At 36.7% G+C, this 24,317-nt stretch overlaps 1 protein-coding gene across 1 annotated transcript in view; it reads left to right on the forward strand.

The window, feature by feature from the left end:
* The window catches only part of OLA1 (Obg like ATPase 1), a 172,055-nt gene that overhangs the window by 97,944 nt on the left and 49,794 nt on the right, over nucleotides 1-24,317 (forward strand). The window contains exon 5 of the mRNA XM_047870985.1: nucleotides 6,657-6,832. Within this exon, the coding sequence (XP_047726941.1) occupies nucleotides 6,657-6,832 (176 nt within the window). The remainder of the gene's footprint in view (nucleotides 1-6,656; nucleotides 6,833-24,317) is intronic.

Raw genomic sequence — 24,317 nt, forward strand, 5'->3', positions numbered from 1 at the left:
ACTTAGCATTATGAAGACAAATCATTGGTGTCCTTTTTGAGATCAGCTTCTGAGAGCATGGTGGAAGCATACCAAACAGCAGTGGGTTAAGTTCTAAGGAGGGAGGAAAGAAGTAGAGCAGGTACAGACAGCTCTTTCCAAAAAATTTGACCTTGAACTAGAGGAAAGAAAGCAATAGTAGAATGGGGATTAATGTCCAAGGATGGCTGACATGATTGATTTACTGTAGAATCTTAAGCCTGCTTAAATGTTAATGGGAGAATATTAGTGAATAGAGATGCTACAAATACTGGAGAGAGAGAGGCATACTAGATTGAGGTCTCAGGAAATACAAGGATACAAGGAACAATCTGTGGAGCAAACTTCCTTGGGGGAGGGTAAGATTCATAGCAGAGACGGTAGAGAGATTGGCCATAAACAGAAGGTAATGTTTTCTGTTTCACTGCTGGAAAGAAGGAAAGATTGGGTACAACCAAAAAGGGGCCTTGGTTTTCCAAACATCACATGCATTTTTCCTAATGAAGTGAGCAAGATGAAGTCTTTGCTGCTGAGTAGCAAAAGAGAAGAAAAAAGTATTGGAAATGTGAGAGAAGTCAGGAAGATATGAGAAAGGTGCTTTGTTATGAAAGGAAATGATGCAGGATTGATGGGTAAAAAGTCTTTGTGATGGGATCCATAAGCCTAGCTTATGGGTCATTTTCTCCTGTAACAAATCATTTGATAAGAAGGCTTTACTATAGTTTATTATTTTCATTCATCTCTTTTATATGTTTAAAAATGTATAGTGTAAAATAATTTTTATGGTAATAGTGGCTTTCTCCTTGTGGCTAGTCAGTGCAAAGCCAAAATTTCAAGTAAAATTTCTGCAAATTTCTCTTGAAGTTAAACCGATTTATTGTGCTTAAAAAATGACTTGCGCAAACAGTACATGTTCATTATAAAAACTTTAAAGCAAGACCAAACTGATGAAGAAGATTTGAAAATTGCTCAATAGCTCACTGCCCAGGCATTATTTTATTAGCATTTGGTCAGTGTTATTAAGAGAGAGAAACAATTTCATAAAAATATGATCACTAATGTATATGCTATTTTAAATAGAATGCTACATTTTATTTTATTGGGTTTGAAGGAAAGAAAAAATTGAAGTAATACAGAAGAAGTGACTGAACTTCAGGTAATTTTTTCACAAAAGATATGTTTTCTTAAATGATTCTGCTAGATAGAGTTAAGAAATAGGATCATGAGAACACTGAGAGATTGGAGAAATTATTTTTTAATTACATGTTTCATCTTTATATGTCCATCTGTTGATCCCTTATTGTGAAAGATGAGGAAATTAGCACACTTAACGTTTTAACCTCCCTTTCCTTATCCCTGAATTTTTGTTATTTATAACTTTTCATAGTTTATAATACATATGTTCTGTTTTGTTTGCATTATTTCTGTAGTTGTTCAGTCTTACTTATATGTTAGAATGTATTAATGCAGTCTGTTTGCCATTAATCTCTATTCCTGTCAAAATCTATCCTTGAAAAATAGGCTGGCTGGATTTAAAATTCTTGAGTCACAGTTTCTTTCCTTAGAACTTAGAAGACTTCTCTCCACTGTCTTTTGGCATAGAGCTGTGGCCTTGGAAAATTCTGAATGAAGCCTTATATGTGACTTGATTTTACAGATTTTGTTCTTGGTGATGTGTATTGTATGGTGTCAATGATTCCGTATCAGTTGGTTGACCAACTTGCAGCTGGTCAGTGTTTGTTTCAGTGTTTGTTTATGCCAGCTTACTTGGAATGTGAAACTTCAAACGTGGCCATGATTTTTAAGTGGGCCACCTTCTTAACTGATAGGATGTCTTTCAAAGATTGCGAGAAAAATAATGGTGTTTGCCTTATATAACTAGTCCATTTAGAGTATATTAGAGAGGAGTATATTAAAAACTGAACGAGGGGTGCCTGGGTGGCGCAGTCGGTTAAGCGTCCGACTTCAGCCAGGTCACGATCTCGCGGTCTGTGAGTTCGAGCCCCGCGTCAGGCTCTGGGCTGATGGCTCGGAGCCTGGAGCCTGTTTCCGATTCTGTGTCTCCCTCTCTCTCTGCCCCTCCCCCATTCATGCTCTGTCTCTCTCTGTCCCAAAAATAAATAAACGTTGAAAAAAAAAATTAAAAAAAAAAAAAACAAACTGAACGAGCTTAGAAATGCTAGGATTTAGTTCTTTTGTGCTCTAGAGTTATAATAAATAAGGGGACAGATCCTTGAGTTATAGTATTCCCATCACTGATATCTAGAAGAAATAGTGAAGAAGATATAGCCATTAAAGTATTTCTTAAAGAATCACTTTTTGCCAAAGATCAGTGGTCAGCTTTCTGTACTTACCTCTCTTTACCTCTAAGCAACATTTGCTATAGTTGAGTACTCTGCCCTTTTTGAAACATTTTCTTCCCCTCAGTCCCATAAGAGTATTTCCTTACATTTTCTCTCACGTTGTCACCCCTTCTTAGTCTCTTTTGCCAAATCTTGCTTCCCATCAAACATTTGAGTGTTGGAGTGCTCTTTTCACATGACATCATCCAGATCCATAACTTTAAACATATCTGATAACTCCCAATTTTATATCTTAGTCATGACCTTCCATCCTACATCTAGTCCATCTCTCAAATATATTCCCAGTTCAAACATTTCTCCTCCATTTTATTTCAAGTTAACCACTCATCTGGTCATCTCTGATCTGTACCATTACCACCAACTCCTGATGAGTCTTTCTGCCATTCTTCTTGTCCTCTCCCTTAAAGTGTGTTCTTTTTAAAGTAGCCAAAGTGGCCTCTTACCGTAAATCATATGTTATTACCCTGTCTCCTCTTTATTTACTTAAAACTCTCCAATTAATGGCTTCCCATTACAGTTAGAATAAAATGCATGCTCACATCACTTATGAATGAATGTGAACTGCTTTACTTCTCCAACTTACCCTCTGTTTACCATCCTCTCCTGTGGTTCACCCACACTGACCTTTTATTTCTATTTCTGAAGCACTTCAAGCTTGTTCCCATTTTAAGGATTTTATACTTCCTTCTTAGATCCTTTGCACTCAGATCTTCATATTCCTGCCTCCTTCTGGCCATTCTGGCCTCGGGACTAGTGTCATCTCCTTAGAGAGGCCTCCCTTACTATCCTAGCTAAAGTATGGCACAGCAGCGTGATCATTCCCCCACCCTGCACACACATGCTGTATCACATTAGCTTATTTTATACAGAACAGAACAGTACCAAAAAAGTCTTTTTTTTTTTTTAGTTTATTTATTCTGAGTGTGGGGCGGGGGGGGGGGGGGGTGGGTGGGTGGGTTGGGGGCAGAGAAAGATAATCCCAAGCAGACTCTGCACCATCAGAGCAGAGCCCCATGTGGGGCTCCAACTCACAAACTGTGAGATTATGACCTGAACTGAGATCAGAGTCGGACGCCTAACCTGACTGTGCCACCAAGCACCACCCCCCCTGCAAAGTTTTAAAAAATCAGATAAAATCCCATCACCAAAGAAATTTCTTGATTTGACAAAAAAATTTTTTTTTTGATCTCACATTTTTTTACTAAATTAAACAGGAAACTTTGTCACTAATGTAAGTAGAAAGTATCACCTGTAGATATTGAGATAATAAAAACAAATACAATGAAAACTGCATACTTACTAATTTTTTTAGCCTTTAGAAGCTCTGAGACTGAGGCCTGCTCTGTTGATAAAGAGATACATTTATAAATGTTAGATATTAAATACCAACAGCATCAAACTGATACTTTCTCTTTGATATAGTCAGAAGGACTGAAGAGAATTGAAATGGAAATAACTTTCTCATTTAACAGTTTGGTATGATATAGTATAGTCTTCAAGATGACTAAAGTCATCTTCTTTACCAGTACAGTGTTTCCCCCAAAGGGGAATTATAATAATTGTAATAATCATAATAATCAGTGTTTTAAAGTGAAGCTGAAATAAATAACTTTGGTATGGACTAGGGTAAAATGTTGTGAACTAGTAAGAATTAGTGGGGGAAAATCTCACAAACTTATTTTAACCCGTCCCAAGGTGAACTGAATGATATGAAACGGTATTACTCAAAACTAATGTTTGAGTATGTTACTATGCAATTTCTTCTAAATTACTGATTCCTTTTTTTTAAATTACTAATTCCTACATCATTTAAAAAATAGTATATGCCCCAGTTGCTGAAAGAGCTTATGTGTGGGGCTGTCTGCCAAGCACTTTACATATATTATCTGATTTAATTATACCCATTCTCTGAGAGGTAGAAACATCTTCATTTTAAAGATGTGAAAATGAAATCCTTAGAGGTTCAGTGATTTGTTTAAGAATTTATGACCAATGAGCTTGTCTGACTTCAGAACCCTTACTTTTAACCACTAAATTTCGTACTAAATCAGATAAGATGCGAAGGAATGCTGTAAGTGTACAGTGAAGTCTATTCAACTTGGAGCATATGGCCACCAAATTTTCTGTAAGCTTATATTTTATAGCTGTTTTAGGCTTCATGTCATCACAAGGCTATTCAGTTTTAAAGGATAACTTTAATATTTCCTTCACTTAATTTTTATCTTAATTTTGGCAATATTTAGTATCAAAAATAAATGTAAGTTCTTGTAGCATATTACCACTCACATACAAGTGAATATAATAATACTAACCTTCAGGCATAGGAACAGCAGTGCAATCCACAGTGTATAGGGCCTGTGATTTGAGTTTCTTTCCAGTAGTAGGGGAATGGATTAGTGATGATCCAGTCATAACTCCTTTTCTAGCCTAATCCTTGGCAGACTCCAGGCAAAGTGCAACCTAGAGGATAATTTGAAGGTTATAAGATAGACAAGTGCTATTTCCCTTTATTCTGGTTTTCTATTTGGATTAATTCAGATGATCAGAGAGCTTTATTTTCTTTGCTTTTAGAAGAATTGCGACTCCTAAGTTTCTCTCTGTTATCTGCTCAGTTAAAATTGAGGAATGTAATCAAGAAATTGCCATTTGAAACCTGCTGATGCATTTACTGTTGTTGAGGACATCGCTATAGTTACTTACTGGCTCCTACATAAAGATGACTATATAGGATATTTTTCACTTGGAGTGTCATAAAATGTAGTTCTTTTTATAACTGAACTGACCATGCTGCCTTTGTTGCTTTGCCAAGAAGCTTTTGTTTTTATTTTCCTGTTTTACTGTGCCATTTGTGTAAGATGCCTCAAATCCTGATAAGTAATACCATGCTTCCAGGGAGACGTTTTTCATGCTTTTCAAATATTCATACAATTTACCTAAATCACTGTCTGTCTAGTGTGTTTACTAGTAAGATATAATATGCATCCTCCTTTCTTGCTAATTTTGTTCATATAATTTATATGGTACTATTTAATATATTATCAGTTTTATGCCAAGAATTTTTTATGCCAAGTATTTTAAATACTTAGATTTTAATTATAACAATATACTTACATTTTTTTTATTTATATTACTGAGTAGCTCCACATTAAGATACAAATGGCTCAATTATTTTTAATTCTAGAAAATTATATTTAAAAATTCTTTGTAACCTGTAATGAGAATATCTTGGTCTTTGGTATGGAAGAATGAGCTATGGTCACTGTTTTTCTTTCATTAAACTCAGTCAAACTGTCTCTCATGATCCCTGTGATATCTTTATCTAAAATAATCGATGTTTTATGTTTGAAAACATCTCAATTTGGGTATATAATCTAGTTGGTAATTTAAATTAAATTAACTTGTGTATAAATGTGTTTTTTGTTTTGTGGGTATATCACTGCTTTCTGTTTATAATATTTCTCAGTATTTGTTCATTTTTGTGATACTGTTCTTTATCTGGTAATTTGAGTAAATCCAGTTGAATTATGTTGCCACATTATGTCTTCAAAAGGGCATAAAGTCAGTACACATGCTTCAGTAATATCTGGTTGTTTTACCCTTATGTTTCCAGTTGGCAATTTGAAATTATGGCTTCAACTGCACTTTAAATATGTGATAATAGCATGTGTTTCTAATAAGGGCCAGCACCATTTTGTTCAGATAGTGTGAATGGTTGTCACTCATATATGACAAATGCACCTTCATCTGCTTCTTTGATAGCCCCCTAAAAACCATACCCTCAAATCAGGCCGATGAAATTAGCTGCTGTGTAAATTGTGTGTCTGAGTGGTTCATTATCTAATCACCGTCAGAACCACAGTGATAAAGTAGATTGAAGCAGGGAAGAGGTCTGCCAGATGATTTCACCCACCCCCCCCACCCCAAATCCGGTTTCCCTTGGAAACCCTAATAGTGCAGTTTAGAACTTCAGGCTCTCATGCCTGGAATTCAGTGTCTTTTAATGTACCAAACCTGAAAATAGCAGTAGTTCTGGAGCATGATTTTCTTTCTGTAAAGATTAATTTTATTTATTTCAATCAGTTTTTGAAATGTTGAGGCTCTTGAATTACTGTTTTTGTTGCTAGTACCCTAAATATTACTAAATAGTACAAAAAACCCACTATGTCCTACTTGAAAGAATTCAGAATAATTTGAATAAATTGTTAACTTTCCAGGAATCTTTGATAATGGCCTTCTGTATTGTTTATTGGATTGCTTCTCTTTAATTCATTTTAGGTGCTTTTGAAGATGATGATATCACGCATGTTGAAGGAAGTGTAGATCCTATTCGAGATATAGAAATAATACACGAAGAGCTTCAGCTTAAAGATGAGGAAATGATTGGGCCCATTATAGATAAACTAGAAAAAGTGGCTGTGAGAGGAGGAGATAAAAAATTAAAACCTGAATATGTAAGTAAAAATTTACAGCTTATTTGATACTTGAGTTCATTTTTTAAATTATTTTTTTTACAATAATCCATCTAATAAAATATCTAATATTGTTATGGAACTTTAGAATCCAAGGATAATTTCCATTAAAAAATCATGGAGAAACTTCATTTTCTTTTGGCAACAAAGCGTCATGATGACAGTCTGTTTAAGGTGTTCTTAGCAAGGCATGTTTAGCAGGAATATTGAGTATTTACATGGTTACAATGTGTATCCTCAAGTTGTAGTGTTAGGAAAGTGTGGTTTTATGATGAAAAACTTATGGATTTAGAGAAATGAATGAATATGAGTTTTGTGGATTTGAAGAAGTGATTTATATAAGGAAGTGGTCTTCCATAGGGGTTGACTGAATGAATGTAGTATTAGATAATTTTAATCTTTTATGGAATGAAAACACATGTCATTGTCTTTAATATTCAAATGTATTTTGTATCACGTTGTAGTGAGAAATTATCAGTAATATAATTAGTGTTTCAAAATCAGTTTGGAAGCTTTTAGTTTATGGTCAAATTGTCTTTTACATTAAAAAAGTGATGGCCTTAATCATATATTTTCTTGGGGCACCTGGCTGGCTCGGTCAGTGGAGAGGATGACTGTTGATCTCAGGGTTGTAGGTTCAAGCCCCACATTGGGTATAGAAATTACTTTAAAATAAATAAAATCTTTTTAAAAATTACATATTTTCTCACTAGTATCTTCCCTAAACCGTACTTGCTTTTTATGCTTTTTGTCATAGGAAGGATTTTCTGTCTTTTTAATTTTTCGTGTATTTTTAATACATGTGTTTATTTTTAATTTTCTCATGTCTGGAAACTGATTATCCTTTCCCTTTTTTAATTTATTTGCAGTAAGTTTGGAAAACTCAGTTGATTAGAGAGTTCTACACTCTTAAGGAGGAAATCAATTACAGAATCAGCCTCGACGCTTGAGCAGACTATTAGTAAATTATGGTCAATAGTGCTTGGACTTGGAACAAGGAGGCCTGTGTTGGACCACTGATTTCCTTGGTAGTCTGGAACAAGCCCAATTCATTTTACTTCTCTTAACATCATGGCTATTTCAGTCATTTCTTAGTCAAATAGAACAGAGAAAGGAGGGAGATTTGTCTGAGGGAATTGTATAAGATTTAGGACAGAGAAAGGGATTGAAAGTACGGGTATGAAAAATACTCCTTTTTAAAAAGGGAAAAACATTGTGAGAAAGATGTTGGTCAAAATTGAAAACAATTCATTTGCCCCAAACAGCATGGTTACTGATAAAAATAAATCCTTAAGCAGTCATTCCTTAGTTTATTGAAAGTTACTGACATCCCTATGTCTTTCAGAAACATCAACTGTCTTAAAAATAAATTTATCAATGTTGCTTTTTAGATGGGAGAAAGGGGCATCAGGTTCTTCTTAAGTCCTTGAGCTACCATTTCCTGGCCTTTCCTCTCAAAAGAAAACTAGAATGTTGAGTGCTATTTTTAATTCCCTGTAACAGTATTTTATTCTTATTTCTAAGGATATTCCTAAAGTTTCTGTATCAGATTTGAAAGCATCACTTGGACTTGTGTTTACAGAAGAATCTGAACACCTTCTCCCCATTTATTTTCCCTTTCCCTATTCAGCTCTTCTGGATAGATGGAATGAGTTATGTAATTTTCTTGTTTCCCAAAACTGTGATCATTCCATCAGTTTGTTTCCTCATATTAGACTCAGCTGCTTCAGAATGAATTACAGTTCAGTATTTCTTAACCTTTTTTTTTTCATTATCACTGTCCCAAAGGAAAAAAGTTAATTAAGATTTAATTTAAATTAATTAATTTAATTTCTTACTAATGAGAAATTAGATACTAATGAGTAAGGATTTGTTGGATAGGGTTGAACTTTGGAGGGCCACAAGCCATTTAAATAACTAAGGTTTTTTTCCCCCATAAGAATTAATTTTTGCCCCTCTAGGAGTAATATCACCCTCACTGAGAATGTATGCCATAGATTTTTGTTGCAAACCCAGTACTGGTAAATACGGTAAAACACATGGCTTTTAGAAATTTTTTTTAGTTGTTAGCAGAAACAGGATTTGGGTTGGATCTGTAACTTAATTTGGCGAGAATTAAGATCTCTTACAGCATTGAATCATTTAGTGCAGGGAAATCTTCTTTTTCTTTTTATTGAGCCAGGCATTTTTGGACACTTTTTATATATGTCATCTTATTTAATTTTTTTTTTTCAACGTTTATTTATTTTTGGGACAGAGAGAGACAGAGCATGAACGGGGTAGGGGCAGAGAGAGAGGGAGACACAGAATCGGAAACAGGCTCCAGGCTCCGAGCCATCAGCCCAGAGCCTGACGCGGGGCTCGAACCCACGGACCGCGAGATCGTGACCTGGCTGAAGTCGGACACTTAACCGACTGCGCCACCCAGGCGCCCCTATGTCATCTTATTTAAACCCCACAACATGTGAGACATAAATTATCTCCATGTTAAAACTGAGGAAGCCTAAATTTCAAGAGATTTTATGAATTGCTCAAGATTTCATGCTTAGTAAATTGTAGAACACGTTTTTCAACAAGATCAGTCTGACTGCAGGGCCAATTTGTCTTTTTTTTTTTTTTTTTTTTTTTTTTTAAAGTAAGCTCTAGGCCCAACATGGGGCTTGAACTTATATCAAGTCACATGCTCTACTGACTGAGTCAGCCAGGCACCCCTGTCTTTTTTTTTTTTTTTAACATTTTTAAAAATTGTGAAATGTATTCCAAAAAGATGCATATGTATTTAAAAAATAGTTGTAAAATAAAGGCTAGTAAAACCTACTTTCATGTCAAGAAATAGATCATTATTAGCATCCAAAAATATCTGCATCACTTACCAGTCTTAACCCTCTTCATCTTCCCACAGCTGACCACAATTCTGAAATTTATAATAATATCCTTGCTTTTTTATACCAGAGTATGTGCCACCTAAAACAATATGACTTGGTTTTTCCTGATTTAAAACTTGATGTAGTTTCATTTTATATGTATTTAATATGAGCATTTTTCACTCAACATTATTTTGTGCACCCATTCATGTAGCATTTATCTTTAATTCATTTGTTTTCCTTACTGTAAACCATTTTACTGAAAAAATGTATCATAATTTGAAAATCCATTTTACTGTCACTGGGCATTTGACCCCCCCCCCCCCCCCCCCGCCAAGTTTTTGATAATTATGAACAATGCAGCTCTTTTACATCCCGGTGCACATAAGGGCAGTGTAAGGCATTCATCTAGAAGTGGGAGTGTATATGTATCTTCAGCTTTACTAGATAACACTGCTTCCTAGTGTATGAGAGTTTATCCTCTTGCCAACATTTGGTATTGTCAGGTTTTGTTTCATTTTGCAAACTGTGGTATGATGGCATTTGGTTAGGGTTCTGATTTGTAGTTCTCTATTTAAGATTGGAGACCTTTCTTTTTTTTTAAATATTTGTTGACTCTTAGATTTCCTCTTTGTTCCTCTTAGATTTCCACAAGTGCTAGTTCTAATTTTGCCCATTTTCTGTTGGATCACTGTCTTGTTCTCATTACTTTGTTAAAGTTACTTATATATTCTGGATACTGATCATTTGTTTTAAATGGATTGCAAATATCTTCTCCGACTCTGAGATAATGGTATCTTTTGAGGAACAGGACTCAGTGTTAAGTACAGTGCCTTTTGTGTCTTTTTTAAATCTTTCCTACTCTAAGGTTATCAAGATGATCTTGTATCTTCTAAAAGCCTTATTATTTTACCATCTGCAGTTAGGTCTTTAGCCTACCTGGAATTTTTTGTGAATAAAAATTCACAAAATGTGAATGTGTGTGAATAGTAGAAGGCAGGCATCAATTTGACTTTTTTCCCCCCATATGGAAAACCTGTTACTCCAGCACCATTTTTTTTTTAAAGAGTGTGTTTCCCTACTCCAGTGAAGTGCCTCCTCTGTCATAAATCAAAGAGCTGTGGCATCTTAACCCTTTCCTGAGGATTGGCAGATGACCCCCAGGTAAAAGTGGCCAAAAGCGACAGTGGGATCCCAACCCTCTTGAGTGGTGAAGGTGAGAAGGCTAAGATAAAATGAGGGGTTGATACACAGAATCTGGTCTTCTGTGTGTTCCCCAAATCATTTCTGTACTTTCCTTGTCCCCTGCTGTCCCAGTCTTCAGTCTACATCAAGGACAATTAAAGTGTGGTCCTCAGACTAGCAATATCACCATCACCTGGGAGCTTGTTAGAAATGGAAACTAAAGCTACAGATTTTCTAAATCCGAATCTCTGGGAATATGTTTTAACAAGCTCTCCTAGTGGTTGTAGAAATTGTCTGTTAGGGGCACGTGGGTGACACAGTCAGTTAAGCATCCGGCTTCAGCTCGGGTCATGATCTCGCTGTTCGTGAGTTCGAGCCCCACGTCGGACTCTGCACTGGTGGTGCGGAGACTGCTTGGGATTCTCTCTCTCCCTCTCTCTCTCTGCCCCTTCCCCACTGGCTCTCTCCTTCAAAATAAATAAATAAATAAACTTAAAAGAAAGCATCGTGGGGTGCCTGGGTGGCTCAGTCGGTTAAGCATCCGACTCTTGGTTTTGGCTCAGGTCATGATCTCATGGTTTCGTGACTTCAAGCCCCACATCAGGCTCTGCGCTAGAAGTGCAGAGCCTGCTTAGCATTCTCTCTCTCCCTGTATCTCTGCCCCTTCCCTACTCATGCTGTCTTTCTCAAAAATAAATAAATAAACTTAAAAAAAAATTCTCTCTCCCTCTTCCTTTCTCATGCTCTCTAAAAAAAAAAAGAAAGAAAGAAAAAAAATGTCTTGTTTTTCTATTGAAAGGATGAGGAAGCTGGGGTGATTATCAACTGATTTCCATTAGTCATTGGCTATGAGTTGCTCCTAGGAGTGTTAAGTCCCTGGCACCTGATGTCTGTGTGGACTGAGCACAGTGCCTAGGCAACGTTACAGATGCTTACAGTATAAGAAGCCATCAGCATTTACTTGACCTGTGAGAGCAAACGGGTTATGGACAGGAAACAACAGTCTCTGCTATACATCCCTTCACCCAATGTGCATTTAGATTTTTTGTCCTAACCATTCTATTTAATTTGGAATATTTTTTAGGATCACAAATTTAATTTGGTGGTATTTTGTATTTTTCCTTGCTTCTGATTTATCTCTAGTTTTCACAAGAGAGTACCAATGTGATTATGTTAACTGGTTCTTAAAGGAGAGTTCTTAAAAATTTTTTTCCTTATATTCTCTAACAAATGGTCTAAAGGTATAAAATGTTATTGGTGGGACTTTAACTGGACATAGACCCTAGGCTATAAGAGAGATAACTACTTGAAAGTTATAAGAAAATTAGATAGATCATTTTGTTTACTAGGTATATGATTATTCCTTAATATTCATTCTATGGTGTCTGTTTTCTAGGTAATCTTCCAAAAATGCAACATTTCAAGCCTCTCTTCTTATGAAATTTCTATTTTCTTGATTTGGGTATCATTAGTATTTTTATGTAAATACACTTAGATACACTCTAGCATAAAACATGAGCCAACTTTTTAATGCTAAAACAGAATCTCTCCTAAGTGTAAAGTTGATATATTCTGACATAAAAACACCTTGTATAGTGTATCTTGCTGTCTGTGGTAAAACTGAGGCACTAATGAAGGCAAGTGTGTGATAAACATTTCCTATTGGTATTAATTAGCCAAGTGTATTAGTTTCCTAGGGCTGCCGTAACAAATACTATAAACTGGATTCAAATGATAGAAATGTATTCTTTCACAGTCTGGAGACTAGTAGTCTGACATCAAGGTGTTGGCAGGGCCATGCATCCTCTGAGCCCTCTAGAAGAGAATCCTTTCTTGGCTTTAGTGCAAGCAGGGGAGGGGCAAAGAGAGGGGGACAGAGGATCCAAAGCAGGCTCTGCACTGACAGCAGCAAGCTGGATGTGGGACTCAGATTCACGGACCTGAGTTTAAGTCACATGCTCAACCGACTCAGCCACCCAGGTGCCCCCAAATTTCCCTCTTCTTATAAGAAAACCAGTCATAATTGGGCTGAGGGCCCACCCTGTTCCAATATGGCCTCATCCTAATTCTCAAATAACATCACACGGAGTACCATGGGTTAGGATTTCAGCGTATCTTTTTGGGACGGTTTACGATTTAACATTAACACCAGGGCATCAAGATCAAGGCTGATTTTTAAATCTATTCTAAGTGTGTGTACATTTCATTTGGAAAGACAAATTTTGGAAAATGTAAGTAGAAGCTTTTAAGGAACGATTTATTTTGTATTGATGAATTATTTGGGAATTATCACATTAAAAAATATTCATAGAACCAGCAATTAGACAACCAAAGAAAACAACCAGAAATTGTAATTGAGTCTTTTTTTTCTGTCAGTATCTCTGAGTTAAATAATTAATGTCCCCCAAAACATACAGCTATGAGCAGATTTCTTCTCATTATTCATAGGGCACTTTTTAAAGTTGATTTTTACATAACTTAAAATTATTAACATTGTTTGCATATGTAACAGGTATATTTTTGACTAAAACAAAAAAATTCAAAAGGGTATAATCCTCCCATTTCTGTCTTCTCATTTACACATTTCTCCTCTTGAAAGTTTATGTACCCTTCCAGAACTATTCTTATATGACTTAGATTGTTTTCTAAAAGAATAAAATGCTGCAAGTACAGGGTAAGGCGGAGCTGCATTCATTTATCTTTCTCCCTATATTCTCTCTGTTTTCATAGTCTCTTCCTCAGTTAATGACATCAAATTGTTTGAACTGAAAACCAATATCTTTGACTCCTCTTTCTTCTCTACCATTACATCCCATTCTGTTGATTTTATCTCCCGAATATTCCCTATATCTCTCCCTTCCTTCCTTCTTATTTTCATGACTTATTTAGTTTTGGGCATCATTATGCTTCATTTACTTTTGCAGCTTACCTGACTCCTTTGCCCTCTTGTCCCTTGTTTTCCGCAAACATAAAGTGCAGATCTGTTATTCCCTTGATTAAAATACCTCACCATCTTCCTATAAAGATACTGCCAACATAAAGTCCATGTCTCACAGATTTCTTTGCGATTCAGCCTTTCCTGACTTAAATTTTCTCAGCTTGCCTGAGAGTGAACTAAACATTTTGGTTTCACATGAGCTCGTTTACTGGAACTCTCCTCCTTTTGCTGCCTCTCCATCCCTGTTTCTTAGTCATCCTTTCAGACATGGCCTAAAGAGAAGTGTCCTACTTTTTATAAAAATGTTTTGATTGTGATGCACTGTACATAACATAAAATTTACCATTTTAACCATTTTAAGTGTACAATTTAGTGGCATTAAGTTCATTCACAGTGTTATATGCCTATTACCACTGTCTGTTTTCAGAATTCTTTCACCATCCAAAAACCGGAACTCTGTGTCCTTTAAATAATAACTTCCCATCTTTTCCTCCCCCTCCCAGCCCCTGGAAACCTCTCCTCTCCTTTATTTCTCTATGAATTTGCCTGTTCTGGGTTCCTCATATAAGTAGATTTGCAATTTTTGTCCTTTTGTGCCTGGCTTATTTCATTCAGCATAGTGTCTTCAAGGTTCATCCATGTTATAGGATGGATCAGAATTTCATTGCTTTTTAAGGCTGAATAGTATTATATGTATGTACCACGTTCTGTGGACATTTGGATTGTTTCTGCATTTTGGCTATTGTGAATAATACTGCTATGAACATTATTGTACAAGTATATTGTGGTTGTAACTGAAGAAATCTCCATTGAAAATAGTCCAGAAGGAGATACTAAGTGATAATAGTGGATTAGAGAGAGTTATGAATGCTTCCCCCCTAAAATATTTTTCTATTTTAATTTTATTGTTTTTATAAAATAAATGTATGGAAATGAACCCAGAGTTAAAAAAAGTATTTATTAAATATAGCAGCCCATTTACAAATGCACAAACCAGGAATGTGATTAGAAATTATTGTAGTTCAGGGATGCCTGGGTGGCTCAGTCAGTTAAGCTTCTGACTTCGGCTCAGGTCATGATCTCATGGTTCATGGGTTTGAGACACGCATCGGGCTCTCTGCTATCAGCGTGGAGCCTGCTTTGCATCCTCTGTCTCCCTTTCTCTCTGCCCTTCCCCGCACACATGCACACACGCTCTCTCTCAAAAATAAAACATTAAAAAAAATTATTGTAGTACATTATTTGAGTCTACATAATACACATACCCCAAAACTAGGAAAGAGGTTATAAAATTCTCAAAATTAGAATGACAAGTTGCTTAAATTAATGTGGCAATACCATCCTGAGAGTCAAACTATGGGAGATAGGACTACTTGATGGGTTTAGGAGAAGTGATTATCATAGTAAGTATTCTAAGCATAAAGGAGGTATTTTTTGACAATGATGCTTTTATCAATGGGAAGGATTGAGGCAAAGTGTCTCCTTTTTCTTGAACTGAGATGGGAAGAATGAGAATATAAATGTAATTGACCAGGATTAATTTAATGATTATCTTAACAGTGTAAGATATTTTACTTTCTCAGTTTATAGTCCTTATTTTAAGCAAATCATTGTTTTTCTTTTAAGGTTTTAGGAAAAATTTTTTGACTTATTTGGTAGTATGTGAACATACAGGTAAAATATGCTAAAGATGAAAATCTTCTGAGTGATTAAAAAAAATTTTTTTAATGTTTTTATTCATTTTTGAGAGAGAGAGAGGAGCAGGGGGAGGAGCGGGGGGTGGGGGGGGGCAAGGGATCTAAAGTGGGCTCTGCACTGACAGCAGTGAGCCCGAAGCGGGGCTTGAACTCACAGACCATGAGATAGATCATGACTGGCGTAGAATGCCCATGAGCTGAAGTAGAATGTTCAACTGAGTCACGCAGGTGTGTGTTTATTTTTATTTATTTTTGAGAGAGAGAGAGAGAGGGAGTGGGAGCAGGTTAGGGGCAGAGAGAGAATCCCAGGCAGGCTCCATGCTGTCAGCACAGAGCCCTGACACAGGGCTCAGATTCATGAACCCTGAGATCATGACCTGAACAGAAATGAAGAATTGGCCGCTTAACCAACTGAGACACCTGGGTGCCCCAGAGGGAGAGAGAATCTTACACAGGTTCCACTCAGTGTGGAGCCCAGTGCAGGGCTCAATCCCACAAACTGAGATTATGACTTGAGACAAAATTGAGAGTTGGATGCTTAACCAGCTGAGCCACCCAGGAACCCCTGAGTGATTTAATCTCAGAAGTTTTATTGTATTTTTTAATATTTAGTCATAAGGACCAGGCATTCAACTTAGGCTATTTCTTTTTTTTTTCAACGTTTTGTTTTTTGTTTTTTGTTTTTTTTATTTATTTTTGGGACAGAGAGAGACAGAGCATGAACGGGGGAGGGGCAGAGAGAGAGGGAGACACAGAGTCGGAAACAGGCTCCAGGCTCTGAGCCATCAGCCCAGAGCCTGACGCGGGGCTCGAACCCACGGACCGCGAGATCGTGACCTGGCTGAAGTCGGACGCTTAACCGACTGCGCCACCCAGGCGCCCCAACTTAGGCTATTTCAAGAAATGGATTTTTATTTTTAAAATACAAGACAATAAAGGAAATGGAAATCCAAAAATGTTGAGATCAGGAAGTGTGGTATATAGCCAGACCTGTTGGAGTAGAATTGTAAATCAGCCCAGGGCATCACCCAGGAATCTGAAAGTATGTGTACCTTCTCTGTGTGGTGCTCTGCCATTCACGTAACTCAGATGGCCTTCATTTCTGCTTCACTAGAATTCTACTTTTTTTCTGCTGCCACTACAGTTCATCTGCTGTTTTGTATATTGCTTTTATTCCTGATTTCTGCTTCTTCGTAATTTCTACTTCTTTAAAAAAAATTTTTTTTTAATGTTTATTTATTTTGAGAGAGAGAGAGAGAGAGACTGAGAGACAGAGTGTGAGCAGGGGAGGGGCAGAGAGAGAGGGAGACACAGAATCTGAAGCAGGCTCCAGGCTCTGAGCTGTCAGCACAGAGCCCCATGCGGGGGTTGAACTCACGAACCATGAGATCATGACCTGAGCCGAAGTCAGATGCCTAAACGACTGAGCCACCCAGGTGCCCCAATTTGTGCTTACTTCTAATTAGCCTTTTTATCACATCATGTAATTTACTCTGTCTTATGTTGGCTCAGTGTGTCCTTTCAGCTTAAGTCTCCAGTTCTCTTATCTCAGTATTTCCTGAGAGCAAGCATCTAATTGCCTCAGTTTATTCCTATTTTGGCAGTCTTTTTTTGCATGAGACCCCTTCATAGGTCAAGGACCCACCAGTTCAGGCCAGGAGACTGTTTTTGAGTAAGAACCGTTTCCTCGGCAGAACCTGTGGCCTGAGAGTAAACCCATGTTGATTAGTGTGTTTGGGATACTATGTAAAATGGTAGGAGACTTGGCACATCATAGGTCCTCAGTGCTCATTGTTATGCATTTGAGGATAGCAGTTAGGAAGTGCAAAGCTGTTTTAAGACTTCCAGGGTAACGCAAAAGAATATGTTGTAGTTGGGCAAGGAGGATTAGACTCATTGAGGCCAGACTACTTTAGAATCATCAATTTTATATATACCTAATACATTTAGGGAATGAATTCCTAAATGAACTCAGGTTATGGTACCTATGCTATAGACATACTTTCCTGTCCACTTTCTCCTTGCCTGCAGCCAACAAAACATAGATGGAGAAAATTTTAAATAGGACGTGTTAGTATCCCCATTAACTCATTATTAGCATCCTCAAATGAGCCCTCACCTATATCTAGCCTTATTTGCTTTCCTGCTTTCTGCTGCAACTGCTTCCCTTTTCTCCTCAAACATCTTATTTATGCCCACTTTGTGTTTCACCCATCCCTACCCTCAGTAGATGACCCTGCCTCCTACTTCAGAGATCAAAATTAAAACTACCAGACAGAAATTCACTCAGGTTCCCACAAGCCAAATCTAAAAAGCCTGCTTATTCACTCCTCTTATCAGTGGGTGGTTATTCCAGTTCTTTGAATCTTATCATGTCCCAACTTTTCAGAAACCTTACACTATTAGTCATCCTTTCTTTATTCCCCTCTTCATTGCCTTTAAATTATTTTATATTATTTTTTTTAAGTAGGCTTCACACCCAGCATGGAACCTGAACATGGGGCTTGAACTCAAGGATCGTGAGATCAAGACCTAAGCTGAGATCAAGAGTCAGCCACTTAATGGATTGAGCCACCCAGGCACCCCTAAATTACTTTATTGAGATAAATTCACATATCATAAAGTTTACCCTTACTATTCAGGTGGCATTTAGTGTATTCACAAAGTTGTGTTTTGATCACCAGTAATCCCTTCTTTCTTGTATATATAACTTATCCCTCTCAAGCTAGATTGTTTTCTATATAAAGATGCCCTTTTTAATCTCAAGGGGGGAAAAAAATTTCTTCCTTAGTACCAAACTCCTTATCCTTCATTTACCATATTTTCACTACTCTCCTTTTTTTTTTTTTAAAGTTTATTTATTTATTTTGTGAGGTACAGAGATAGCATGAGTAGGGGAGGGCCAGAGAGAGAGAATCCCAAGCAGGCTCCACTGTTAGCGCAGAGCCCAATACGGGTCTCGAACTCATGAAACCGTAAGATCATGACCTGAGCTGAAACCAAGAGTTGGTTGCTTTACCGACTGAGCCACCCAGGTGCCTCTCATGACTTTCCTTCTTAAAAACTTATTGAAAGAGTTTGTTTTTTCTACCTCATGATAACTCAGTCTAATCTATCTGGATTATCTGCTCATCAGACTCAAACAGCTTTCAGCAGGGTCATTGGTGACTTTTGTAGTTTTAAATCCAGTAGACGTTTTCAGTCATTGTGATTTGTCAGTAGCAGTGGACACTATTGGGTACACTTGAACGACTCCATTGGATTCCATGACTGCATTCTCCTGCTTTCCCTCCTTCTCTAGCAACTTGTTTCTTTTGCAGGCTCATCCTCTTCTATCTTTGCTACTAAATATTGGCATTACTTAAAATTGAAGCTAAGGCTCTCCTCTCTCAATTTTCTTCTTATGTGATATCATCCATATCCTTTGCTACAATTACTATTTAAGTACAGATGACTTCCAGATTTCTATCTATAGCCCTTATCTTCCTCTGAGCTGCAGACTAGTGTATTTAATTCCTGACTTAACATCTTATGGATATCTCAAAGATATCTCAGAGTTAGCACACCTGAAATTGAACTCAAGGGTACCCTCCCTCAAATCTGATTCTCCAGTGTTTTTGATTTCAGTGAAATGTACTACTGTTAGATTATGCAAACCAGAAACCTGGTCATCTCTGACACAGTCTCTTTATATCATTTCACATATCTAGTCCATCACTGAATTCTGGCAATATGTAATATGTAGATACAATGATATGCCTATGTTTTCTTGTATATGTACACATATACATATATACAGGCAGTGAAAGGATAAAACAAATGTGGCAAGAAAATACATTAATGAATTTGGATGTATAGACATTTCTCTATTATTCTTGTAGCTTTAAGTTTAAAATTATTTCAAAATGAAAAGAAAATGTCTTATGATTTTAATATATAGATACAGTTAAAATACATGACAATAATAACACAATCAGTGGGAAGAGGCAATAATAGAGTAAAAGAGTAGAGTAATACTCCAATTAAAAGACAATTTGGTGGTTCCTCAAAGAGTTAAACTTAGTTAAACATAGAATTACCATATGACTGAGTAGTTAAGAAATATGTGTACGTGCATATTCATAGCCGTGCTATGCACAGTAGCCAGAATGTGGAAAACAGCCCAAATGTCCATCGGATATGAGTGTTTAGGGGATGAGTGTTTAAACAAATTGTGGTATATACATACAGTAGAGTATTATTAAGCCTTCAAAAGTAAATGAGTATTGGGGCACCTGGCTGGCTCAGTTGGTGTGGCATGCAACTCTTTATCTCAAGGCTGTGAGTTTGAGCCCCATATTGAGTGTAGAGATTACTTAAAAATAAAAAAATATTAAAAAAAAAGAAGTAAATGAGTACCAGAGAGAGACAAGCCATGAAACAGACTCTTTTTTAAAAAATATATATTATTTTCTTAATGTTTATTTATTTTTGAGAGAGAGCACAAGCAGGGGAGGGGCAAAGAGAGAGGGAGACACAGAATCCAAAGTAGGCTCCAGGCCTCAAACTCACAAACTGCAAGATCATGACCTGAGCTGAAGTCAGACACTTAACAGACTGAGCCACCCAAGTGCCCCAAGAAACAAACTCTTAACAATAGAGAACAAACATGGTTACCAGAGGGGAGGTGGATGGGGAGAGTTGGGTGAAATAGGTGATGGGGATTAAGGAGTACATTTGTCACGATGAGCACTGGATGGTGTATGGAATTGTTGGAACACTGTTTTGTGCGCCTGAAACTAATACAACACCACGTTTTAACTATATTGGAATTTTAGGAAAAAAGGGAAAAAAACCCAAAAAGTAAATGATGACTGATGCTAGCTGTGGATCAACCTTGGAAACCTTACGCTAAATGAAAGAACCTAGACATAATGGTCACATATTGTATGATTCCATTTGTGCAAAATCTCCAGAATGAGTAAATTCATAGAGTCAGAGCTGCAGATTGGTGGTTACCAGGGGCTAAGAGACTGGGGAGACTGTGGAGAAGAAACTGTTCAGTGAATATGGGATTTTATTTTAGTGTGATAGAAATGTTTTAGAAGTAGATAGAGGTGGTAGTTCTGTAACATTGTGAATATACCAAGTTTTTAGTACAAAATTAGTTTAAAATAATTAATTTTTTATTTATGTGAATTTATGTGAATTTCACCTCGACAAAATTTTTTAAAAATTAAATAGGACAAAGAAATGTCAGATTGGATTTTAAAAGCCTACCTCTATGCTGCTTACAAGATATGCATCTTACCTAGAAATGCAAAGGTCCCAAAATAGTCAAGATGGTCTCAGAAAAACAGAGAGGATATGGTACACATGAATCTTATATCAAGACTATTCTGAATCTGCAGTGATTAAGAAAGTCAAGGACAGACAAATTGACCACGGAACAGTGGCTGTACAGCCACAAATACAATTTGATTTGTGGTGAAGATGGTACTGCAGAGTAACAAAAAGGAATGCTTTTCTCAAGAAATGGCGTTGGGTCAGTTGTATATCCTCGTGGGAGAGGAAATAAATCCTCAGCCACCTCACCCTATGCAAAAAAAAAAAAAAAGTTTACATAGCGTAAAAAGTGAAACTCATATGGAATAAAGCATCTATTATACAGCATAAGATATTTTCATGACCTTGTAATAGACAAATATTTTTTAAACAAGACACAAAAATCAGTAATCATAAAGGAAAAGATTTTAAAATTGGACATTAAAATTAAAACTTCTGTTGGTGTGCTGTGTGGCTCAGTCGGTTAAGCATATGACTCTTGATTTTGACTCCGGTCATGATCTTGGAGTTGTGATATCGAGCCCTGTGTCAGGCTCTGTGCTGATTGTGGAGGCTGCTTAAGATTCTCTCTCCCCGCCTTTGACCCTCTCCCCAAAACACGCACGTTCTTTCTCAATAAATAAATAAATAAATAAATAAATAAATAAATAAATAAAATTAAGACTTCTGTTAAACAAGAGAAAGGAGAGAGAAGCTACAGAGTGGAAGAAGATATTTGCAGCATCTAACAAAGAATTTGTCTATAGAATATGCAGAGAACTACAGATAAATAAGGAAAAGACAGCCCAATAGAAAAATGGACAAAAGATTTGAACACGTACTTCATGAAGGAAGAAATCCACCATTAATGATTAGGGAAATGTAAGTTCAGACTGCCCCATACATTAAGAACACTGACAGTACCAAGTATTGGAAAGAAAAACTGACTGGCAACATATACTAAATTTGGGTGAATGTATGACCTATGACAGAACTCCTCCAGGCTTAGGTATATACTCAAGAGAAATGCATGCACAGATTTACCAAACTCCACGTACAAGAATGCTTATGGCAGCTTTGTTCATAATAGCTTTAAAGTATAAACAATACGTGTCCATCAACCGTGGAATGTATAAAGATACTGTGGAATATTCCTACAGGGGATTATTATGTGACAAAGAAAAAACATACTACTGCTACATCTGACAACATGGATGAATCTCACTATGTTGAACAAAAGAAGCTGGATGCAAAATAATACATATTATATGATTCCATTTCTATAAATTTCAATAACGGGCTACTTTGTTATACAGAGAAGCCAGGATTGTGATTGTCCCCGGAGAGGAGTGGAACATTGCGACTGCATTACTAATAATATTCTATATATTGATCAGAGTATGTGTTCATTCTGTGATACTTCATCAAGCTATACGCTTACATAGTTTATACTGTGTATATTTGATACTCAGTGTACACCTTCTCAAGTTTGACATTCAAACCAATGATTACCTTCTGCCTTATATCAGTTGAATTTTCATTTTGGATCTTTATTTTCCTACTTCTATTTCTTACTTTCTGCATTGGTTTGGTTTCTACAAATTTTTCTTAGTTTGTCAACTCTCTTGACATTTCATCCATTTTTTTCTGACACTACTCTGTTCTGTCTTTATGGCCTCATGCTTCTGTTTCATAGAAACAGAATCTTTTTTGCATATATCTATATCTTTTTGAATTCTGCCAAGTATGCCAGATAATTCACTAAGAGGGTGTGTGTGTGTGCATGTGCATGATCATTTCCTTTTTCCTTTATAACATTCTTCATTCAGTAGCCTTTTTATTAAAATCAAATTTGTGGACTTCTTCCACTCCTGCCCCCATCCTTCCCTGAACATGATGAAATCCATTCAGACTTATTTACAGGAATCGTACAGGATTGTTGCCTTCTTCTTTTTGGTAATGTTCAAATCCTCTTGAAATCTATACCTCATGAATGAATTGGGTGTTTGCCACTGACTTTATGGCCAAGAAGCCAAGAGCTTTGCTATGTTAAGTTCTCACTGTTTACTTCAGTGAATCACACAACGGAAAACCCACAACTGCCAACATACATTCTACCCAGATTATTGCTAGAATTAACCTATTATTTTGATTTTTGGATGATATCCTTCTTACACTACACCCACACCCATGCAGAACATTGCTGCCAGTTAGTTGTCTTACAGTTTGGTCCTTTGTTGATTCCTTTCTGGAATTTTAGTCCCTGAAGTATGTAGAAAGATGGTAGTCAAGGTTCAGTACTCCGGTCTCCATAAACAGCAATATTCATCTAATAGAGCAACAAATGTTTAATATTCTGATTCAGGCAGATCCTAAATGTCATGTTAGAATGTACAATGGAGGTCTGTCTGTTTCATTAGAGAAAACATAGATTGGTCTTTCCTCAATTTGGAATATTTAAAAGGAGGTACTCTCTGTGTTGGAGCAAGAACAAGGTATATTGGTGGACTCGTAGCCAGACAATTTTGAGCAGAAGTCCTGGTCCCCTTTCTTTTGGTGAGTGCATTGTTGGCTGTGTTTTCAGTTAAAGCCACCTAACCAGCACAGATCAGTTCATCTGGGTGTCAGCATCAGGTACTGGGGTAGTGGATTTGGCTAGAGACAAGCATCTGACTTGGAAGCTATAATTATTACAGAGTAAGAGTGAGTCACCTTGATAAACTGCCAGGTCTTATCTATTTAGTCATCAAATTTTAGGGTTACAGATGGTGAGCAGAGAATAGGAGAAGTCCTCCCTTCCCCCTCACACTGTAAATATATATTTTTTCCTATAAAGATGATGTGTTTTTGGTTAGAAAGAAATAAAACAGCATTGTAGTTTTAAAAAAGAAGGCACAAAGGGAAAGTCTCTCTGCAATCCAATCTTGTAGAAATTTCTGTTGCTAACAATTTGGTATGGCATCTGCCTAGTTTCGTTATTTGGGTATATTTATATTCTATATAGTTTCAAAACCACAAGTGGAATCACATGATGCATTCTGCCATAAACGATAACACCAGATACCTTTTGAGTATTTACTATGTGCCTGGAGCTGTGGTAGTAACTTTGCATGTATTTTCTCATTTAATCCTCGTGATCACCATATGTTGAATTGGAGTTACATCAATTTTACCAAAACAAAAATTAGAGATGTTAACTAACTGTCCCAAAGTTTCACAGGTAGAAAGTGGCAGAGCCAGAACTCAAGCCCAGATCTTTTTGATGACAAAATCCATACTCCTTTATTTTTTTACTTTGTTAATGTTTATTTATTATTTTGAAAGGGAGATAGAGTACGAGCAGAGGAGGGGCAGAGAGAGAGGGAAACACAGAATCTGAAGCAGGCTCCAGGCTCTGAGCTGTCAGCACAGAGCCTGAGGTGGGGCTCGAACCCATGGGCCGTGAGATCGTGACCTGAGCTGAAGTCGGATGCTTAACC

Source organism: Prionailurus viverrinus, chromosome C1, assembly GCF_022837055.1.
Source record: "Prionailurus viverrinus isolate Anna chromosome C1, UM_Priviv_1.0, whole genome shotgun sequence".
Taxonomy (NCBI): domain Eukaryota; kingdom Metazoa; phylum Chordata; class Mammalia; order Carnivora; family Felidae; genus Prionailurus; species Prionailurus viverrinus.